Below are 18121 nucleotides of genomic sequence, written 5' to 3' on the forward strand. Positions count from 1 at the left end.
AAAAAAAAAAAATCACATACTCACCTCTCCGTCGCTCAGGCCCCCGGCACTTTCAATATTCACCTGACATCGTTCCGACGCCGCTCCATCTTCAGCGTCTTCTGCACTGACGTTCAGGCAGAGGGCGCGCACCAACCACGTCACCGCGCCCTCTGACCTGAGCGTCACTGCAGAAGACGCTGAAGACGGAGCGGCGCCCGGAACGGGGAGCAGGTGAATATCGCACAGCGCTCCCCCTCCCCATTATACTCACCTGCTCCTGGCGCTGTGCAGTCCCTGGTTCCCCAGAGCCGCAGCTTCTTCCTGTACTGAGCGGTCACTGTTACCGCTCACTACAGTAATGAATATGCGGCTCCACCCCTATGGGAGGTAGAGCAGCATATTCATTACTGTAATGAGCGGTACCATGTGACTGCTCAGTACAGGAAGAAGCTGGGGAGCCAGGGACCGCGCCAGGAGCAGGTGAGTATAATTAGACAGCCCCCGCTCCCCCTCCCCTGCCGACCCCTGGGTATGACTCGAGTAAAAAAATGGGCTGAAAATCTCGGCTTATGGTCGAGTATATATATATATATATATATATATATATATATATATATATATATATATATATATATATATATATATTTTTTTTTTTTTTTTTATTTATATACTGTATATATATGTTTGTCAGTTTAAGAAAAAATATAATCATACAATTGTTATCCTTTTCTTAAGGCTTACCATTCTAAGAACAAATTAAAGCTGCTTTAGTGCTTTAAAATTATCTATAAGATAATCTACATATTAATTTATTTTAACACACCTGCTGTTCCATCCACAAAGTGCCAAAATGCAGGCAGAAATGTGCACTTGCAAAGATTCACTGACCAAGCAGTGCGTGGTATTCTCGTGCCCTTGCAACTCATCTTCAACCAAGCGAAGCAGCAGGCTGACCGTTTCCTCTGTAATGTCCTAATATATAATCACAATAGACATCTTTATTACAAAAGGCGATCAGCAGCATACACCCATGTTTTCCTGTATCCCCCAAAGAAGCGAGCGAGAAATGTGATCTTTCATCATATGAGGATAATGCTACTCAAATATAATAAAACCACAAAATCTTCCCCGATTTAGCAAAATCATATCTAGAAATAAAATGTAATATAAAATACTGATTATATGAAAGGTCCCACCTTCTATATGCTGACTGACCTGTAAAATGTCATCACGTGCATAACTGGGCACATGAACTTGAATTGTACCCGATTTTGACTTTACCAAGCATTATTACATTATAAAAGCATATGATGCATGGGGTGTACACGGAGCCGTAATATTTATCGCTACAAGGTTTGATACGGCAGTGTGACTGGCAGCCATTACCATGCTTTTCAGATTATCAGGTTTCAGGGCTGGAAGTTGCAGCTCCAAGTGACAAAGATTTTGCAAACGTTCAATAAAGTCACTGATCACTGAAGAGGGCTCCGATACCAAAAGGGTCCTGAAGTGTTCTGTAAAGAAAATATGAAGCAGACAGAATGTTGTCACATAACTGGAAGTTTAAAAGCAAAGTAAACTGAATAAATCACAAATCACCAATGGATAAAGATTTCTTTAAATGTGTGACCTCAAATTAACTAAGAAAAGTAATTTGTAAGTTCAAAGCGCCCCAAACTCCTGATACAGACATGTTGTCAGAATGAACGTTTTCGGGGGAAGAAGGCGATCAGATGACGTATAACACTCCACACCTTTTTTCCATTCTCTTATTTTTACTGAGAACTATTTTCAGGTGAAACTAATAAGGCAAGAAGAGGAGTAATACAGCAACATTAGTACAACAAGATACCATAGCAATTATTAAAACCTGAGGAACATATACAGTACAGACCAAAAGTTTGGACACACCTTCTCATTCAAAGATTTTTCTGTATTTTCATGACTATGAAAATTGTACATTTTTTTTTTATCAGATATTTTTTATTAAACAGTAAGGCTATGTTCACACAGTGCAGATTATTTGCGGTTTTTTAGCGTTTTTGCGCTATAAAAACGCTATAAAACCGCAAATAATCTGCATACATTAAGCATCCTATCATTTTTAATGAAATCCGCACTTTCTGTGCACATGATGTGCGTTTTTCCGCATGAAAAACGCATTGCGGTAAAAAACCGGACATGCTCATTAATTTTGCGGTTTTTTCGCGGTTTTCCCACTGTCTAATGCATTGGGAAATGTTTGGGAAAAACCGCGTCAAAAACGCGCAAAAAACGCGCAAAAAACCGCATGCGGTTTTTATGCGGAAATCTGGCAGAAATGTCCGGATTTTCACAGGAATTTTCTGCATCAATTCCTGAACGTGTGTATGGGGCCTAAGGGTAATACATGGAAATTACGTTACTGTAAACAGTACACATATATAGTTTACTTTTTAAGAAATTTTTAAACCCCAAACCAAACTCCCACCTCCCCTCCCCCCCAACCTTTTAGAGACCTGACAAAAACCGTCCCAGTTTGCTACATCGTATATAGATATACAAGAAAAGAAAGATGACTTGTCGATACTGCGCACAAGAGGGCAGAAAACCCAAGAACAGAAACAGAATCACTTAAATCACATTGACTCGAGCCACGGATTCCACAACCTGCTGAAGAGGTCCATCTTGTTTCTCTTAAGGTAGATACTCCTCTCCAAAGCGATAATGTGATCCACTTGCGTCAAAGTCTCTTCTTGTTGGTGGCTCTTCCCTAATCCAGAACTTGGCAATCAACTTTCGTGCAACAAACAGCAATCTAGCAATAACCATTTTGTATAAATTATCAGTTACAATCTCCTCTACGTAACCCAGAACACATACCAGAGGGTCCCGTGGCATAGAGCAATTATATGTCAATCCCACCTTATTCAGTACCACAATCCAAAAGGAGGACAGCCTGGGGCATTGCCACATCATATGGAGGATGCCCGCCTCGGATTGCGAGCACCTAGGGCATTCTGAATTAGGTCTCAGACCGACTTTGAATAACATGTCTGGAGTTCTGTAAGCCCTATGGATAACAAATAGTTGTGACAACCTCCCAGGCTCACTCATCGAGATCTTGGGCACGTACTCCAATATTGAGTCCCAACGATCGTTGTCAATCACGCCCAGGTCAGCTTCCCATTTCGCCCTAGCTCTAATAGGGTGCCCCTCTAAGAAAGAGAATAGAAGAAATTCGTATATTCCCGAGATCACCCCCTTCGCGCCTCCCCCCATAAGAATAAAATCCAGCATAAGATCAACCTGAATCTCCACAGGCCCTCTTACACTGTGCCTGGTATGCATGTAAGATGCAGCTATACTGATACATCTCAGAGTTTGCCAGTAGAAATTCTTCCTGCAACGCCTCGAAGTTCCTAATCCTACCCTGATATAATATTTGGCTCATCCGAGAGATGCCTGCCTCCCTCCAGACATGAAATCCCGCTATCTGTCTGAACTCTTGTAGGAAATAATTATTCCAAATAGGTGAGAACCTAGTGAGTGCCCTCACTCCCCTAATAACCTTTACTGTGTCCCAAACCTTGTGAATAAGCCTAATAGTGCAGAATTTAGAGCCCAACTCACGGAAATGCCCACCTTCCAGGCCATCACTCAATACCTTCGACCCAATCAGTGTCCTCAAGCTACAGGGTATCCGCTCCCTACCCGAATCCACACCCCATCCCCTAAAGTGCTGACACTGTGACGCCAAAAAGTATAGCCACGGATTAGGTAGTGCCACCCCACCCTCCGTTTTTGACCTTTGTAGAATTTCCTGTTTAACCCCTTCCCGACCTTTGACGCCACGTAGGCGTCATGAAAGTCGGTGCCAATCCGACCCATGACGCCTATGTGGCGTCATGGAATGATCGCATCCCTGCAGATCGGGTGAAAGGGTTAACTCCTATTTTACCCGATCTGCAGGGAGAGGGGGAGTTGTACTTCAGCCCAGGGGGGGTGGCTTTGCCCCCACGTGGCTACGATCGCTCTGATTGGCTGTTGAAAGTGCAACAGCCAATCAGAGCAATTTGCAATATTTCACCTATGAAAATGGTGAAATATTGCAATCCAGCCATGGCCGATGCTGCAATAGCATCTGCCATGGCTGGAAATCATGTTCTGCCCCCCCCCCACCGCCCCCGATCTCCTCCCCAGTCCTCCGTTCTCTCCGGTACCCCCTCCGTCCACCTGTCCGCTCCCCCGTGCTCCTGTCCGCTCCCCCGTGCTCCTGTCCGCTCCCCTGGTCCTCCGATCCACCCCCCCCACCACCCCCTCATACTTACCGAGCCTCCCGAAGTCGGTCCGTCTTCTCCCTGGGCGCCGCCATCTTCCAAAATGGCCGGCGCATGCGCAGTGCGCCCGCCGCATCTGCCGGCCGGCAAAGTACATTTTGATCGCTGTGGTAGGTTCTATCACAGCGATCAAAATAAAAAAATAATAAATAAACCCCCCCCTTTATCACCCCCATAGGTAGGGACAATAATAAAATAAAGAAAATATATATATATTTTTTTTCCACTAGGGTTAGGGTTAGAACTAGGGTTAGAACTAGAACTAGGGTTAGGGTTAGGGTTAGGGTTATGGCATGTGCACACAGTGCGGATTTGGCCGCGGATCCGCAGCGGATCGGCCGCGGATCCGCAGCGGATCGGCCGCTGCGAATTCGTAGCAGTTTTCCATCAGGTTTACAGTACCATGTACACCTATGGAAAACCAAATCCGCTGTGCCCATGGTGCGGAAAATTCCGTGCAGAAACGCTGCGTTGTATTTTCCGCAGCATGTCAATTCTTTGTGCGGATTCCGCAGCGTTTTACACCTGTTCCTCAATATGTATCCGCAGGTGAAATCCGCACAAAAAAACACTGGAAATCCGCTGTAAATCCGCAGGTAAAACGCAGTGCCTTTTACCTGCAGATTTTTCAAAAATCGTGCGGAAAAATCTCACACGAATCCGCAACGTGGGCACATAGCCTTAGGGTTGGAATTAGAGTTAGGGTTGGAATTAGGGCTAGGGTTGGAAATAGGGTTAAGATTAGGCTTGTGGTTAGGGTTACGGATAGGGTAAGGGGTGTGTTGGGGTTACAGTTGTGGTTAGGGTTGGGGTTAGGGTTGTGGTTAGGGGTGTGTTGGAGTTAGGGTTGTGATTAGGGTTATGGCTACAGTTGGGATTAGGATTAGGGGTGTGTTGGGGTTAGTGTTGAAGTTAGAATTGAGGGGTTTCCACTGTTTAGGCACATCAGGGGTCTCCAAACGCAACATGGCGCCACCATTGATTCCAGCCAATCTTGCGTTCAAAAAGTCAAATGGTGCTCCCTCCCTTCTAAGCCCCGACGTGCGCCCAAAAAGTGGTGTACCCCCACATTTGAGGTACCAGCGTACTCAGGACAAACTGGGCAACAACTGTTGGGGTCCAATTTCTCCTGTTACCCTTGTGAAAATAAACAATTGCTTGCTAAAACATCTTTTTTGAGGAAAGAAAAATGATTTTTTATTTTCACGGCTCTGCGTTGTAAACTTCTGTGAAGCTCTTGGGGGTTGAACGTGCTCACCACACATCTAGATAAGTTCCTTGGGGGGTCTAGTTTCCAAAATGGGGTCACTTGTGGGGTGTTTCTACTATTTAGGCACATCAGGGGCTCTGCAAATGCAACGTGATGCCCGCAGATCATTCCATCAAAGTCTGCATTTCAAATGTCACTACTTCCCTTCCGAGCCCTGACGTGTGCCCAAACAGTGGTTTACCCCCACATATGGGGTATCAGCGTACTCACAACAAACTGGGCAACAAATATTGTGGTCCAATTTCTCCTGTTACCCTTGTGAAAATAAACAATTGCTTGCTAAAACATCTTTTTTGAGGAAAGAAAAATGATTTTTTTATTTTCACGGCTCTGCGTTGTAAACTTCTGTGAAGCTCTTGGGGGTTGAACGTGCTCACCACACATCTAGATAAGTTCCTTGGGGGGTCTAGTTTCCAAAATGGGGTCACTTTTGGGGGGTTTCTACTGTTTAGGCATATCAGGGGCTCTGCAAACGTAGCATGATGCCCGCAGACCATTCCATCAAAGTCTGCATTCCAAAACGTCACTACTTCCCTTCCGAGCCCCGGCATGTGCCCAAACAGTGGTTTACCCCCACATATGGGGTATCAGCGTACTCAGGACAAACTGGGCAACAACTTTTGGGGTCAAATTTCTCCTGTTACCCTTGCAAAAATAAAAAATTCTGGGCTAAAAAAATATTTTTGAGGAAAGGAAACACATTTATTATTTTCATGGCTCTGCGTTATAAACTTCTGTGAAGCAGTTAGGGGTTCAAAGTGCTCACCACATATCTAGATAAGTTCCCTTGGGGGTCTAGTTTCCAAAATGGAGTCACTTGTGGGGAGTTCCTACTGTTTAGGCACATCAGGGGCTCTGCAAATGCAACCTGAAGCCCGCAGAGCATTCCATCAAAGTCTGCATTTCAAAACGTCACTACTTCCCTTCCAAACCCCGACGTGTGCCAAAACAGTGGTTTACCCCCACATATGGGGTATCAGCGTACTCAGGAGAAACTGGACAACAACTTTTGGGGTCCAATTTCTCCTGTTACCCTTGGGAAAATAAAAAATTGTGGGCTAAAAAATCATTTTTGAGAAAAGAAAAATTATTTTTTATTTTGACGGCTCTGCGTTATAAACTTCTGTGAAGCACCTGGGGGTTATAAGTGCTCATTATGCATCTAGATAAGTTCCTTGGGGGGTCTAGTTTCCAAAATGGGGTCACTTGTAGGGGAGCTCCAATGTTTAGGCACACAGGAGCTCTCCAAACGCGACATGGTGTCCGCTAACGATTGGAGCTAATTTTCCATTCAAAAAGTCAAATGGCACGCCTCCCCTTCCGAGCCTTGCCGTGCACCCAAACAGTGGTTTACCCCCACATATGAGGTATCGGCGTACTCAGGAGAAATTGCCCAACAAATTTTAGGATCCATTTTATCCTGTTGCCCATGTGAAAATGAAAGAATTGAGGCTAAAAGAAATTGTGTGTGAAAAAAAAGTACTTTTTCATTTTTGCGGATCAATTTGTGAAGCACCTGAGGGTTTAAAGTGCTCACTATGCCTCTAGATAAGTTCCTTGGGGGGGGTCTAGTTTCCAAAATGGGGTCACTTGTCGGGGAGCTCCAATGTTTAGGCACACGGGGGCTCTCCAAACGCGACATGGTGTCCGCTAAAGAGTGGAGCCAATTTTTCATTGAAAAAGTCAAATGGCGCTCCTTCCCTTCCGAGCCCTGCCGTGCGCCCAAACAGTGGTTTACCCCCACATATGAGGTATCAGCGTACTCAGGACAAATTGGACAACAACATCCGTGGTCCAGTTTCTCCTTTTACCCTTGGGAAAATAAAAAATTGTTGCTAAAAGATCATTTTTGTGACTAAAAAGTTAAATGTTCATTTTTTACTTCCATGTTGCTTCTGCTGCTGTGAAACACCTGAAGGGTTAATAAACTTCTTGAATGTGGTTTTGAGCACCTTGAGGGGTGCAGTTTTTAGAATGGTGTCACTTTTGGGTATTTTCAGCCATATAGAACCCTCAAACTGACTTCAAATGTGAGGTGGTCCCTAAAAAAATGGTTTTGTAAATTTTGTTGTAAAAATGAGAAATCACTGGTCAAATTTTAACCCTTATAACTTCCTAGCAAAAAAAAAATTTGTTTCCAAAATTGTGCTGATGTAAAGTAGACATGTGGGAAATGTTATTTATTAACTATTTTGTGTCACATAACTCTCTGGTTTAACAGAATAAAAATTCAAAATGTGAAAATTGCGAAATTTTCAAAATTTTTGCCAAATTTCCGTTTTTTTCACAAATAAACTCAGAAATTATCGACCTAAATTTACCACTAACATGAAGCCCAATATGTCACGAAAAAATCTCAGAATCGCTAGGATCCGTTGAAGCGTTCCTGAGTTATTACCTCATAAAGGGACACTGGTCAGAATTGCAAAAAACGGCAAGGTCATTAAGGCCAAAATAGGCTGGGTCATGAAGGGGTTAAATCTAGGGCATTTCCCACCCCAGATCAGCTCGCCAAACAAGGATCTGATCCTCCGAAATCTGCTCCGTGATATCCATACAGGAGAACACAAAGAAGTTGCGGCATCACAATCATCTTTATAAGATTTACCCTACCGATCACCGATAAATGTAACTTTTTCCACGCCTGGACTTTAGTGCGTATTTTCGCAAAAGTGGTGCCAAGTTCAGCTCCTCGAAGCCAGTCAAAGGGAGAGCAATCTGGATCCCCAGATATTTAAATTTATCGACTAACTGCAACCTTGTAGAAGAGTCCCACATCTCACTATCTCCATATTCCCCATCAATCAACATCATGTTGGATTTGTCCCAGTTGATTTTTAGGCCCGAATAACTCCCAAATTCCTCAATGATGGCCTCAGCCCCAACCAGGGTCCCCTCAGAGTCCTCCAAGAACACACTACTTTTTCTTCTAAGTTCCCATACATGAAACCTCTCACCTCCCGGGATCCTCTAATTTTTGCAGCGAGGGGCTCCACCGCCAAGGCGAAGAGCAACGGGGACAAAGGACAGCCCTGTCTAGTGCCCCTAGACAAAGCAAAGGTCTCAGAAAAAGCATTATTCACTCTAATTTTGGCCACTGGAGAGAGAGTACAACAGCCGCACCCATGAAATGAATTTAGGTCCAAACCCCAATCCTTCCAGCACCGACCACGGGTAGCTCCACTCCATGCAATCAAAAGCTTTGTGGGCGTCCAAGGAGACCACAACCCGTTTGCCGACATTGTCGGAAGGAATTTGCTAATTTAAAAACAACCTTCTCAGGTTGAGTGCCGTTGATTTGTTGGGCATAAAGCCTGATTGATCAGGGTGAACCAGTTTGTCAATCACCCTAGTCAACCTATTTGCCAAGGCTTTTGCCAAAATCTTTATGTCGGCCGTCAGCAGCGAGACTGGTCTATAGGATTCTGGTAGCTGTAGGTCCTTGTCGGCTTTGGGGAATGAAAATTGTACATTCACACTGAAGGCATCAAAACTATGAATTAACACAAGTGGAATTATATACTTAACAAAAAAGTATGAAACAACTGAAATTATGTCTTATATTCTAGGTTCTTCAAAGTAGCCACCATTTGATTTGATGACTGCTTTGCACACTCTTGGCATTTTCTTGATGAGCTTCAAGAGGTAGTCACCGGGAACAGTCTTCCAACGATCTTGAAGGAGTTCCCAGAGATGCTTAGCACTTGTTGGCCCTTTTGCCTTCACTCTGCGGTCCAGCTCACCCCAAACCATCTCGATTGGGTTCAGGTCTGGTGACTGTGGAGGCCAGGTCATCTGGCTTAGCACCCCAACACTCTCCTTCATGGTCAAATAGCCCTTAAAACAGCCTGGAGGTGTGTTTGGGGTCATTGTCCTGTTGAAAAATAAATGATGGTCCAACTAAACCAAAACCGGATGGAATAGCATGCCGCTGCAAGATGCTGTGGTAGCCATGCTGGTTCAGTATGCCTTCAATTTGGGTTAAATCCCCAACAGTGTCACCAGCAAAGCACCCCCATACCATCACACCTCCTCCTCCATGCTTCACGGTGGGAACCAGGCATGTAGAGTCCATCCGTTCACCTTTTCTGCATCGCACAAAGACACGGTCGTTGGAACCAAAGATCTCAAATTTGAACTCATCAGACCAAAGCACAGATTTCCACTGGTCTAATGTCCATTCCTTGTGTTCTTTAGCCCAAACAAGTCTCTTCTGCTTGTTGCCTGTCCTTAGCAGTGGTTTCCTAGCAGCTGTTTTACCATGAAGGCCTGCTGCACAAAGTCTCCTCTCAACAGTTGTTGTAGAGATGTGTCTGCTGCTAGAACTCTGTGTGGCATTGACCTGGTCTCTAATCTGAGCGGCTATTAACCTGCGATTTCTGAGGCTAGTGATTAGGATAAACTTATCCTCAGAAGCAGAGGTGACTCTTGGTCTTCCTTTCCTGGGGCGGTCCTCATGTGAGCCAGTTCCTTTGTAGTGCTTGATGGTTTTTGCAACTGCACTTCGGGACACTTTCAAAGTTTTCCCAATTTTTCGGACTGTCTGACCTTCATTTCTTAAAGTAATGATGGCCACTCATTTTTCTTTACTTAGCTGCTTTTTTCTTGCCATAATACAAATTCTAACAATCTATTCAGTAGGACTATCAGCTGTGTATCCACCAGACTTCTGCTCAACACAACTGATGATCCCAAACCCATTTCTAAGGCAAGAAATCACACTTATTAAACCTGACAGGGCACACCTGTGAAGTAAAAACATTTCCGGTGACTACCTCTTGAAGCTCATCAAGAGAATGCCAAGAGTGTGCAAAGCAGTCATCAAAGCAAAAGGTGGCTACTTTGAAGAACCTAGAATATAAAACATATTTTCAGTTGTTTCATACTTTTTTGTTAAGTATATAATTCCACATGTGTTAATTCATAATTTTGATGTCTTCAGTGTGAATGTACAATTTTCATAGTCATGAAAATACAGAAAAATCTTTGAATGAGAAGGTGTGTCCAAACTTTTGGTCTGTACTGTAGGTGGGGGACCTTAGAAGTTCTGTACAGTACTACAAAAGAAAATGTAATGTTCAGATAAGAAACACTGAACTGTTCAAAAGGAGTCTTAAGAGGCGCTGGAGAATAGAAGGAGAAAATATGATCTTTAGCCATAATCCTAAAGAGATGGAGAAGTCTATAGGCAATGTTACATGAGTGAGGTTATTTGGTTAGGGGATGAAGGGAAGCATGCCACAATGGTGTACAGCTGGACAAGTCAGAAGAAGCTGGAGAACATGTGTCTTATATTACAATAGAGCATGAGAGCAAAGCCGCAAGCTATTGTCACTAACAGTGTTGTTGAGACGCCCAGCCACTAGTGGGTCAATAATAATAAGGTAGTGTTATTTATTATTATTATTATCCCCTCATGACCACCAATACGCCTTTTGAAAAAAATTTGCTGCAAAATCTTTAAACCTTCTAACAAAAAAAAGGACATATGACAAATGGTGATGATGTACGGCAGACATAAGGTAAAGGTTATTTATTAAAGAGGCGATTCACTACAATCTGCATTGTACACATCAACTTTAACCCCTTCACCCCCAGAGCTTTTTCCGTTTTTTTCGTTTTCATTTTTTGCTCCCCTCCTTCCCAGAGCCATAACTTTTTTATTTTTCCGTCAATATGGCCATGTGAGGGCTTATTTTTTGCGGGACGAGATGTACTTTTGAACGATACCATTGGTTTTACCATGCCGTGTTACAGAAAACGGGAAAAAAATTCCAAGTGTGATGAAATTGCAAAAAAAGTGCAATCTCACACTTGTTTTTTGTTTGGCTTTTTTGCTAGGTTCACCAAATGCTAAAACTAACCTGCCATTATGATTCTCCAGGTACCGTAATTACGAGTTCATAGACACCTAACATGTCTAGGTTATTTTTTATCTAAGTGGTGAAAAAAAAAATCGAAATTTTGCTAAAAAAAAACAAAACAAAAAACATTGTGCGATTTTCCGATACCCGTAGCGTCTCCAATCGTGATCTGGGATCAGATGAGGGTTTATTTTTTGCGTGCCGATACCATTTTGGTGCAGATACGTTCTTTTGATCGCCCGTTATTGCATTTTAATGCAATGTCGCGGCGACAAAAAAACGTAATTTTGGCGTTTTTATTTTTTTTCTCGCTACGCCATTTAGCGGTCAGGTTAATCCTTTGTTTTTATTGATAGATCGGGCGATTCTGAACGCGGCGATACCAAATATGTGTATGTTTAATTTTTTTTTAATTGTTTTATTTTGATTGGGGCCAAAGGGGGGTGATTTGAACTTATATATTTTTTATTTTTTTTATATTTTTAAACACTTTTTTTCTTAATTTTGGCACGCTTCAATAGCCTCCATAGGAGGCTAGAAGCATGCACAACTCGATCGGCTCTGCTACATAGAGGTGAAATACCGATCACCTCTATGTAGCAGAAAGGCAAGTGTACTTTGAGCGCCGACCACAGGGTGGCACTCAAAGCAATCGGCCATCAACAACCATAGAGGTCTCAAGGAGACCTCTGGTCGTTATGGCAATGCACCGCTGACCCCCAATCATGTGACGGGGGACAGCGGTGCGAGAACTTCCGGCCGCGCGCACTAGTTAAATGCCGCTGTCAGCGCTTGATGGTGGCATTTAACTAGTTAATGGGTGCGGACGGATCGCGATTCCGCTCACGCTCATTGCGCGCACATGTCAGCTGTACAAAACATCTGACATGTCGTGGCTTTAAGGTGGGCTCACCGCCGGAGCCCACCTTAAAGCAGGGGATCTGCCAGCTGACGTACTATTCCGTCAGCTGGCAGAAAGGGGTTAACCACTGAAATAAGAATATCGTATTTCAATGGTTTAAAATTGATGTGCAAATAAAGATTGTAGTGGATCACCTCTAATTATTATGTGGTATGACCATCAGTGTTAGGCCGGCGTCACACTAGGCGAAAGACAATACGGTCCGTTTTTTACGGCCGTAATACGCTGAAGTGTTCCCAAAATAGTGATCCGTATGTCATCCGTAGGCAGGGTGTGGCAGCGTATTTTGCGCATGGCATCCTCCGCATCCATACTGCGATATTTTCTTGCAGGTTTGCAAAACCGACATCTAATGGATTTATGGGCTCAAATGTTCGGTCAAACATACATACAGGATAGATAGATAGATAGATAGATAGATAGATAGATAGATAGATAGATAGATAGATAGATAGATAGATAGATAGATAGATAGATAGATAGAATAATTCAGCGCGATATAGCAGAAAAGCCGGTAATTCAATTGCCGGCTTTTCATTTCTCCTTCACAAACCCGACAGGATATGAGACATGGTTTACATACAGTAAACAGTCTCATATCCCTTTTTTTTTTGCATATTCCACACTACTAATGTTAGTAGTGTGTATGTGCAAAATTTGGGCGCTGTAGCTTGTAAAAATAAAGGGTTAAATTGCGGAAAAAATCGGCGTGGGCTCCCGCACAATTTTCTCCGCCAGAGTGATTAAGAGTGATTAAGAATCTAATAAAATATTAACACCCTGTGTCTTTATTTCATTAAAGGACTTTGTAATGTCTTTTTTAGGGGTCGCGTTAAACATCCCCGCTAGCGCAGATCGCCGATCTGCCAGAGCGGGGAACGGAAGCAGCATCCGAGGCGCGCCACAAAAGAACGGCACATCGTTAGCTCGTGCCGAAAATGGCACGCGCTAGCAATGCGCTTTAACATTGCTGGCAATGGGAGCGCTAACGGACGCGTTGCTTTCGCCGTGCAACGCTGTCCGTTAGCGCTCACACAAAAACGAAATGAGAACCTAGCCTAAGAGGTACAGCTACATACCCAGGAGTATGAGAGCTAATGCAAATCACCTCTATTTTCAGGTCTCTGTATAATGCATTAAAGTCTATATTTCAAGTGTAACAGTCACTATAAAATTATTTATAGATGGTAGGCTCTGCACAGTGCTGCTGATCGGTGGCGGTTCAGGTCATCACACCCCCACGATCAGTCAGAATACTGCTCCGAAGTCCTCAGCTTCAGTATGAGCTGAATGCACACATACACCGATGATCAATACTAAGTCTATTGATCTGTATATCCACTCTCAGAGCTGTGTACAGACCCAAAGACTAAGGCTAGGTTCACATTGCGCTAGGGCAGTCCGTCTAACGGACACGTTTTTAAGTAGGCAAAACGCAATATAACGGACATTGTAACGCACCCATAGCCTTGCATTTGTATGACGCATCGTAACACATGTCAAAATTGGCATGTGTTTGCAACATTCTGGTTTTTTATGACGCACCTTCCAACGCGGCCTGCAGCGTTTTCGGGTGCGGTCAAGCTAACGCAAGAGTAACGGAAGCGTTAATTCTGCCATTGAAGTCTATTGCTAACGCAGCCAGACGCAAATCAAGCAAAATGTCAAAATGAAACCATGCGTTGGATTGCGTTAATGAGGCTAGTCCATGTGGTCATGTGACAGGAAACATGATTGCAGCCATTTTGGAGCATAGACTCTGCAAACACACTCTGAAAACGCCAGCAACACAGTGTGTGTATCTTGTGAGCGATCTGAGGCAATGTAAGTACAATTCTATGTATTATATTTTTCTGTATACATCATTTGAGTGTGTAGTGGCCGTCTGATGTATGTGTACTAAATATTGTTTTGTTTGTATGCAGATGTCGGATAGTGAGGGATTGAGCAGCAGCAGCGTGTCTGCAGTCTTCTCGGCACAATCGGTAGGCTTTCGATTTAAAAAGCCACAATAATGTTGTGTGTCACTCGAGTGTATTGAGGTAATCATGTGTAATCATGTTTTTATTGCAAAAAGGAATCTTCTGATCCCGAACCTGCCAGGCCACCCCTTAAAAAAGTGTCCAAGAAGGTACATGCCACAAATTAAGTGTCTTTTTACAAATAAATTAATTGATACAAGAAAGAACGCAGACAAACGGATGCTTCACGAATGGACATCAAAATGACATAACGCAGTCACGTGCGTTAACATGAAGCCAAATTTTCCCCAAATTTGGCTCGTTTTAGTACTTGCGTTTAACGGATCCATTAAACGGATTGTACTAAACGCAATGTGAACCTAGCCTTACTAATGAGCCCATAGGTAGCTCTGTCCATGCAGCTCCAACAGGAGCTGCGGACTTCAGACCAGTATTTTGACTGACTATGGGGGTCTCAGGACCTGGGCCCCCAATGATTAGCAATACTGTTTGGAGTCTGTCATATATTAAATTTTTTATATAGTGACAGTCACACTTTAAAGAAACAAAACATTACTGAAATACTATTCACAGTACCTGGACATGGACTATCTGGCCAAAAGCAATACTTTTCATGAGAAGTCCCGAGTGCTTCCTGTAATTCTGAACAGCGCTGCTTATCTGGATGACACAAAGAGAAGCACAAACTATATATTAATCCCTAAAAATAGAGGGATGCGGTGAAAAAAGTTTAGAAAACAAAAATGCAATAATATTGAAACCTCTTATAGCCATGTTTTATTCACAGCAGACCATAGAACACATTTCAGAAGGTGAAAGTTAGACGATTTTCTATTTTATTTTAAAAAAAATAAATAAATTAAAAAAAAAAAAAAAAAAAAAAATCGATTTTATTTTAAAAAATGATCTCATTTAGAAATTGATGGCAGCAACACATCAAAAACGCTGGTATAGGGTTTACAACAGGCTGGCTGGAAAATTTAGTGACACTCATGAAAAAGAGGTGGAGGGTGAAGTTTCAGCTAAGTCACATGACTATTAAAAGAAAATATTAGAGAGGCAGAGTCTCTTAGAAGTAAAGGTGGTCAGAGGTTCACCAATAGGTGAACGGAGCCCAATTATGGAACACTTTCAGAAAAATGTTCCTCAACGTAAAATTGCAAAGACTTTGATTATTCCCCCATCTACAGTACATAATATGAAATGATTCAGAGATTCTAAAGAATTCCGAGTGCGCAAGAGACAAGGAAGATGGACAATATTGGATGCTTGTCATATACAGGCCCTCAGGCAGCACTACATTAAAAACAGGCATAGCTCGGTGATGCAAATCATTGCAAGGGCTCAGGAATAGTTCCAGAAATCATTGTCTGAGAACACAGTTTACCATGCAATCCAAAAATGCAAGATAAAACTCTGTCATCCTAAGAAGAATCCCTATATTAACACAATCCAGAAACGCTGCCGTCTTATCGGAGCTAAAGCTCATTTAAAATGGAAAACGGATGTGGTCAGATGAACCAAAATTCCAAATCTTATCTGGAAACCATGGACTGTGTGCCCTGCAGACTCACGAGGAAAGGGACCATCCAGCTAGTTATCCGTATACAGTACAAAAGCCTGCATCTCTGATGGTGTGGGGTTGCCTTTGTGCCTATGGCATGGGAAGCTTAAGTATCTTGCAAGGCACAATCAATGCCGAGCATTATATAGAGGTTTTAGAACAACATGTGCTTCCCATCCAGACAACATCTCAGAGAAGACCTTGCATATTTCAGCAAGACAATGCTAAACCACATACTGCATCCACTGCACGGCTACACAGAAGAAGAGTTCGGGTGATGAACTGACCAGATCGTTGATATATAGATAATATTTGGCTCGTTATAAATTATAAAATCTAGTACAGGAAAATCCAGGACTGTTGGGCAGCTAAAATCCTACATCACACAAGAATTGGACAACATTCCTCTACAAAACTCCTGCAATTTGTCTCTTCACTTCCCAGATGTATACAATTGTAAAAAGAGGGGATGCTACACTATGGTAGACATGGCCCTGTCCCAACTTTTTTCAAATGTGTTGCTGTCATCATTTCTAAATTTGTTTTTCTAATGAAAAATATTTTAATTTTCAACTTCAGATAGCTGTTCTAAGTTCTGAATAAAATATGACAAAGACTTCCAAATAAATGCATTCTTGTTTTTGTTACGTTTTACGCAGTGTCAGAACTTTGTTATACAACCGCAATTCCAACAATGTAATATGAACATAACGTATGTAACTAGAACTCACATTTACGGCTATGGTTTAGATGTTCTGTATCTGCTGCCAATCTCTAAATGAAGCTTGACTATATCTAAAGAGACTTAATACTTACACGTATTGAAGTCCAAGCCTGGCTGGAGGCTGGCACAGAGGTAGGCGCTGCAGCTGGAGCACTTCAGCATGTCACACTCTATGTTTGACCATCCATACTGTGCGCAGATGAGAGGTGACAATTCCGGAGGTTTCCCGGCCCATCTTAGGGAGTGTTTAGATTAAGGAACCATTACATCTTAGTATGTTTAGACAAGAGATAACTCCCCAATTAGAGAAGAAAAAAAAAGAAATACATAAAAAATAGAGCAATAAGAGTGTAGAATACAAATGATTAGTGTTATGGACAAATCAGTTACATAGCCCATATTTCCAAGTGACTACATCTGTTAACCGACAGCATCCAGCATGTTATCAAACAAGCTTGTCTATAGTCAGACCTGCAGTACATTTTTTTTATTTTATCTTGTATAGCACCATTAATTCCACAACGCTTTAGGGTCATTCCATATCAAGTGATCCAAATATGAATATTTTTTTTACCTTACGTCTTTAGATTTTTTTTATTTTTTGTTTTTATGAAGTACAACTTTAGTTAACTACAAATTAAAAGTTTAGAATTTTTTTTCTTCAACAGTTAATTTTTTTACAGATTTTTTAAGTTTTGAATAAGCATGGATTTTGGCCTGGTATGGCTTTACATTTTTTATCATATCTGGGGCTAGAATTAAGATATAGAGGTGGGAGAGACATCATTTTTCTCAGAACGGTACCGGCTTTCATTTGATATGTCACAAGACTAAGTTTCGATATATTTTGTTTTGGAGAAATCAAATTAAAAATTTTGATGCGCAATTCTGAAAAAAACGTATGTTTTAAAATTGTGAAAACATGCATGTGTGTTACTTGTGTCCTTGTTTATATTTGTACAGGGATTCAACTTGGGATCTATTACATTTGTATTTTTTTTTAAGCCTTGAATCATCTGATTTTATATTTGTGAGTTTCTTCCTTTTTTCTTTTCAAATTACAACTTACTGCATTCAACATTTATATGTAACAATAAAGAAACACAAAAAACAAATACCGAAGTGCCAGAATAAATACATCTTAATCATCATAACAACTTGCTCAGCATTTTCAACCTGAATTAATTGAACAAGCCAAAAGATAAAAGGTGATCACATCCTCAAGTGTGGTTTTCTAAATACAGTCTCATCCTAATTATGTTAAAAACCAGATTAAAAGAACCAATATTTCTACCACCTATTTATACATGGAACAATTTTTTTTCTACTATATCACTAAACCTGTCATTTCTGAAGTGTTTAAAGGGCCACTGTCACCCCCCTCCAGCCGTTATAAACTAAAAGAGCCACCTTGTGCAGCTGTAATGCTGCAGTCTAACAAGGTGGCTCTTTTAGTTTTTGATTCAGTTATTCCCTCAATAAAGCGTTTTAAAA

At 42.0% G+C, this 18121-nt stretch overlaps 1 protein-coding gene across 1 annotated transcript in view; it reads right to left on the minus strand.

Annotated features, from left to right (window-relative positions):
* ZC3HC1 (zinc finger C3HC-type containing 1) overlaps positions 1-18121 on the minus strand; it is a 37679-nt gene that overhangs the window by 13759 nt on the left and 5799 nt on the right. The window contains exons 3-6 of the mRNA XM_077264423.1: positions 16720-16870; positions 14916-14999; positions 1369-1496; positions 806-954 (exon numbers count right to left, since the gene is read on the minus strand). Coding sequence (XP_077120538.1) covers positions 806-954; positions 1369-1496; positions 14916-14999; positions 16720-16870 — 512 coding nt within the window. The remainder of the gene's footprint in view (positions 1-805; positions 955-1368; positions 1497-14915; positions 15000-16719; positions 16871-18121) is intronic.

Source organism: Ranitomeya variabilis, chromosome 5 (genome assembly GCF_051348905.1).
Source record: "Ranitomeya variabilis isolate aRanVar5 chromosome 5, aRanVar5.hap1, whole genome shotgun sequence".
Classification (NCBI taxonomy): domain Eukaryota; kingdom Metazoa; phylum Chordata; class Amphibia; order Anura; family Dendrobatidae; genus Ranitomeya; species Ranitomeya variabilis.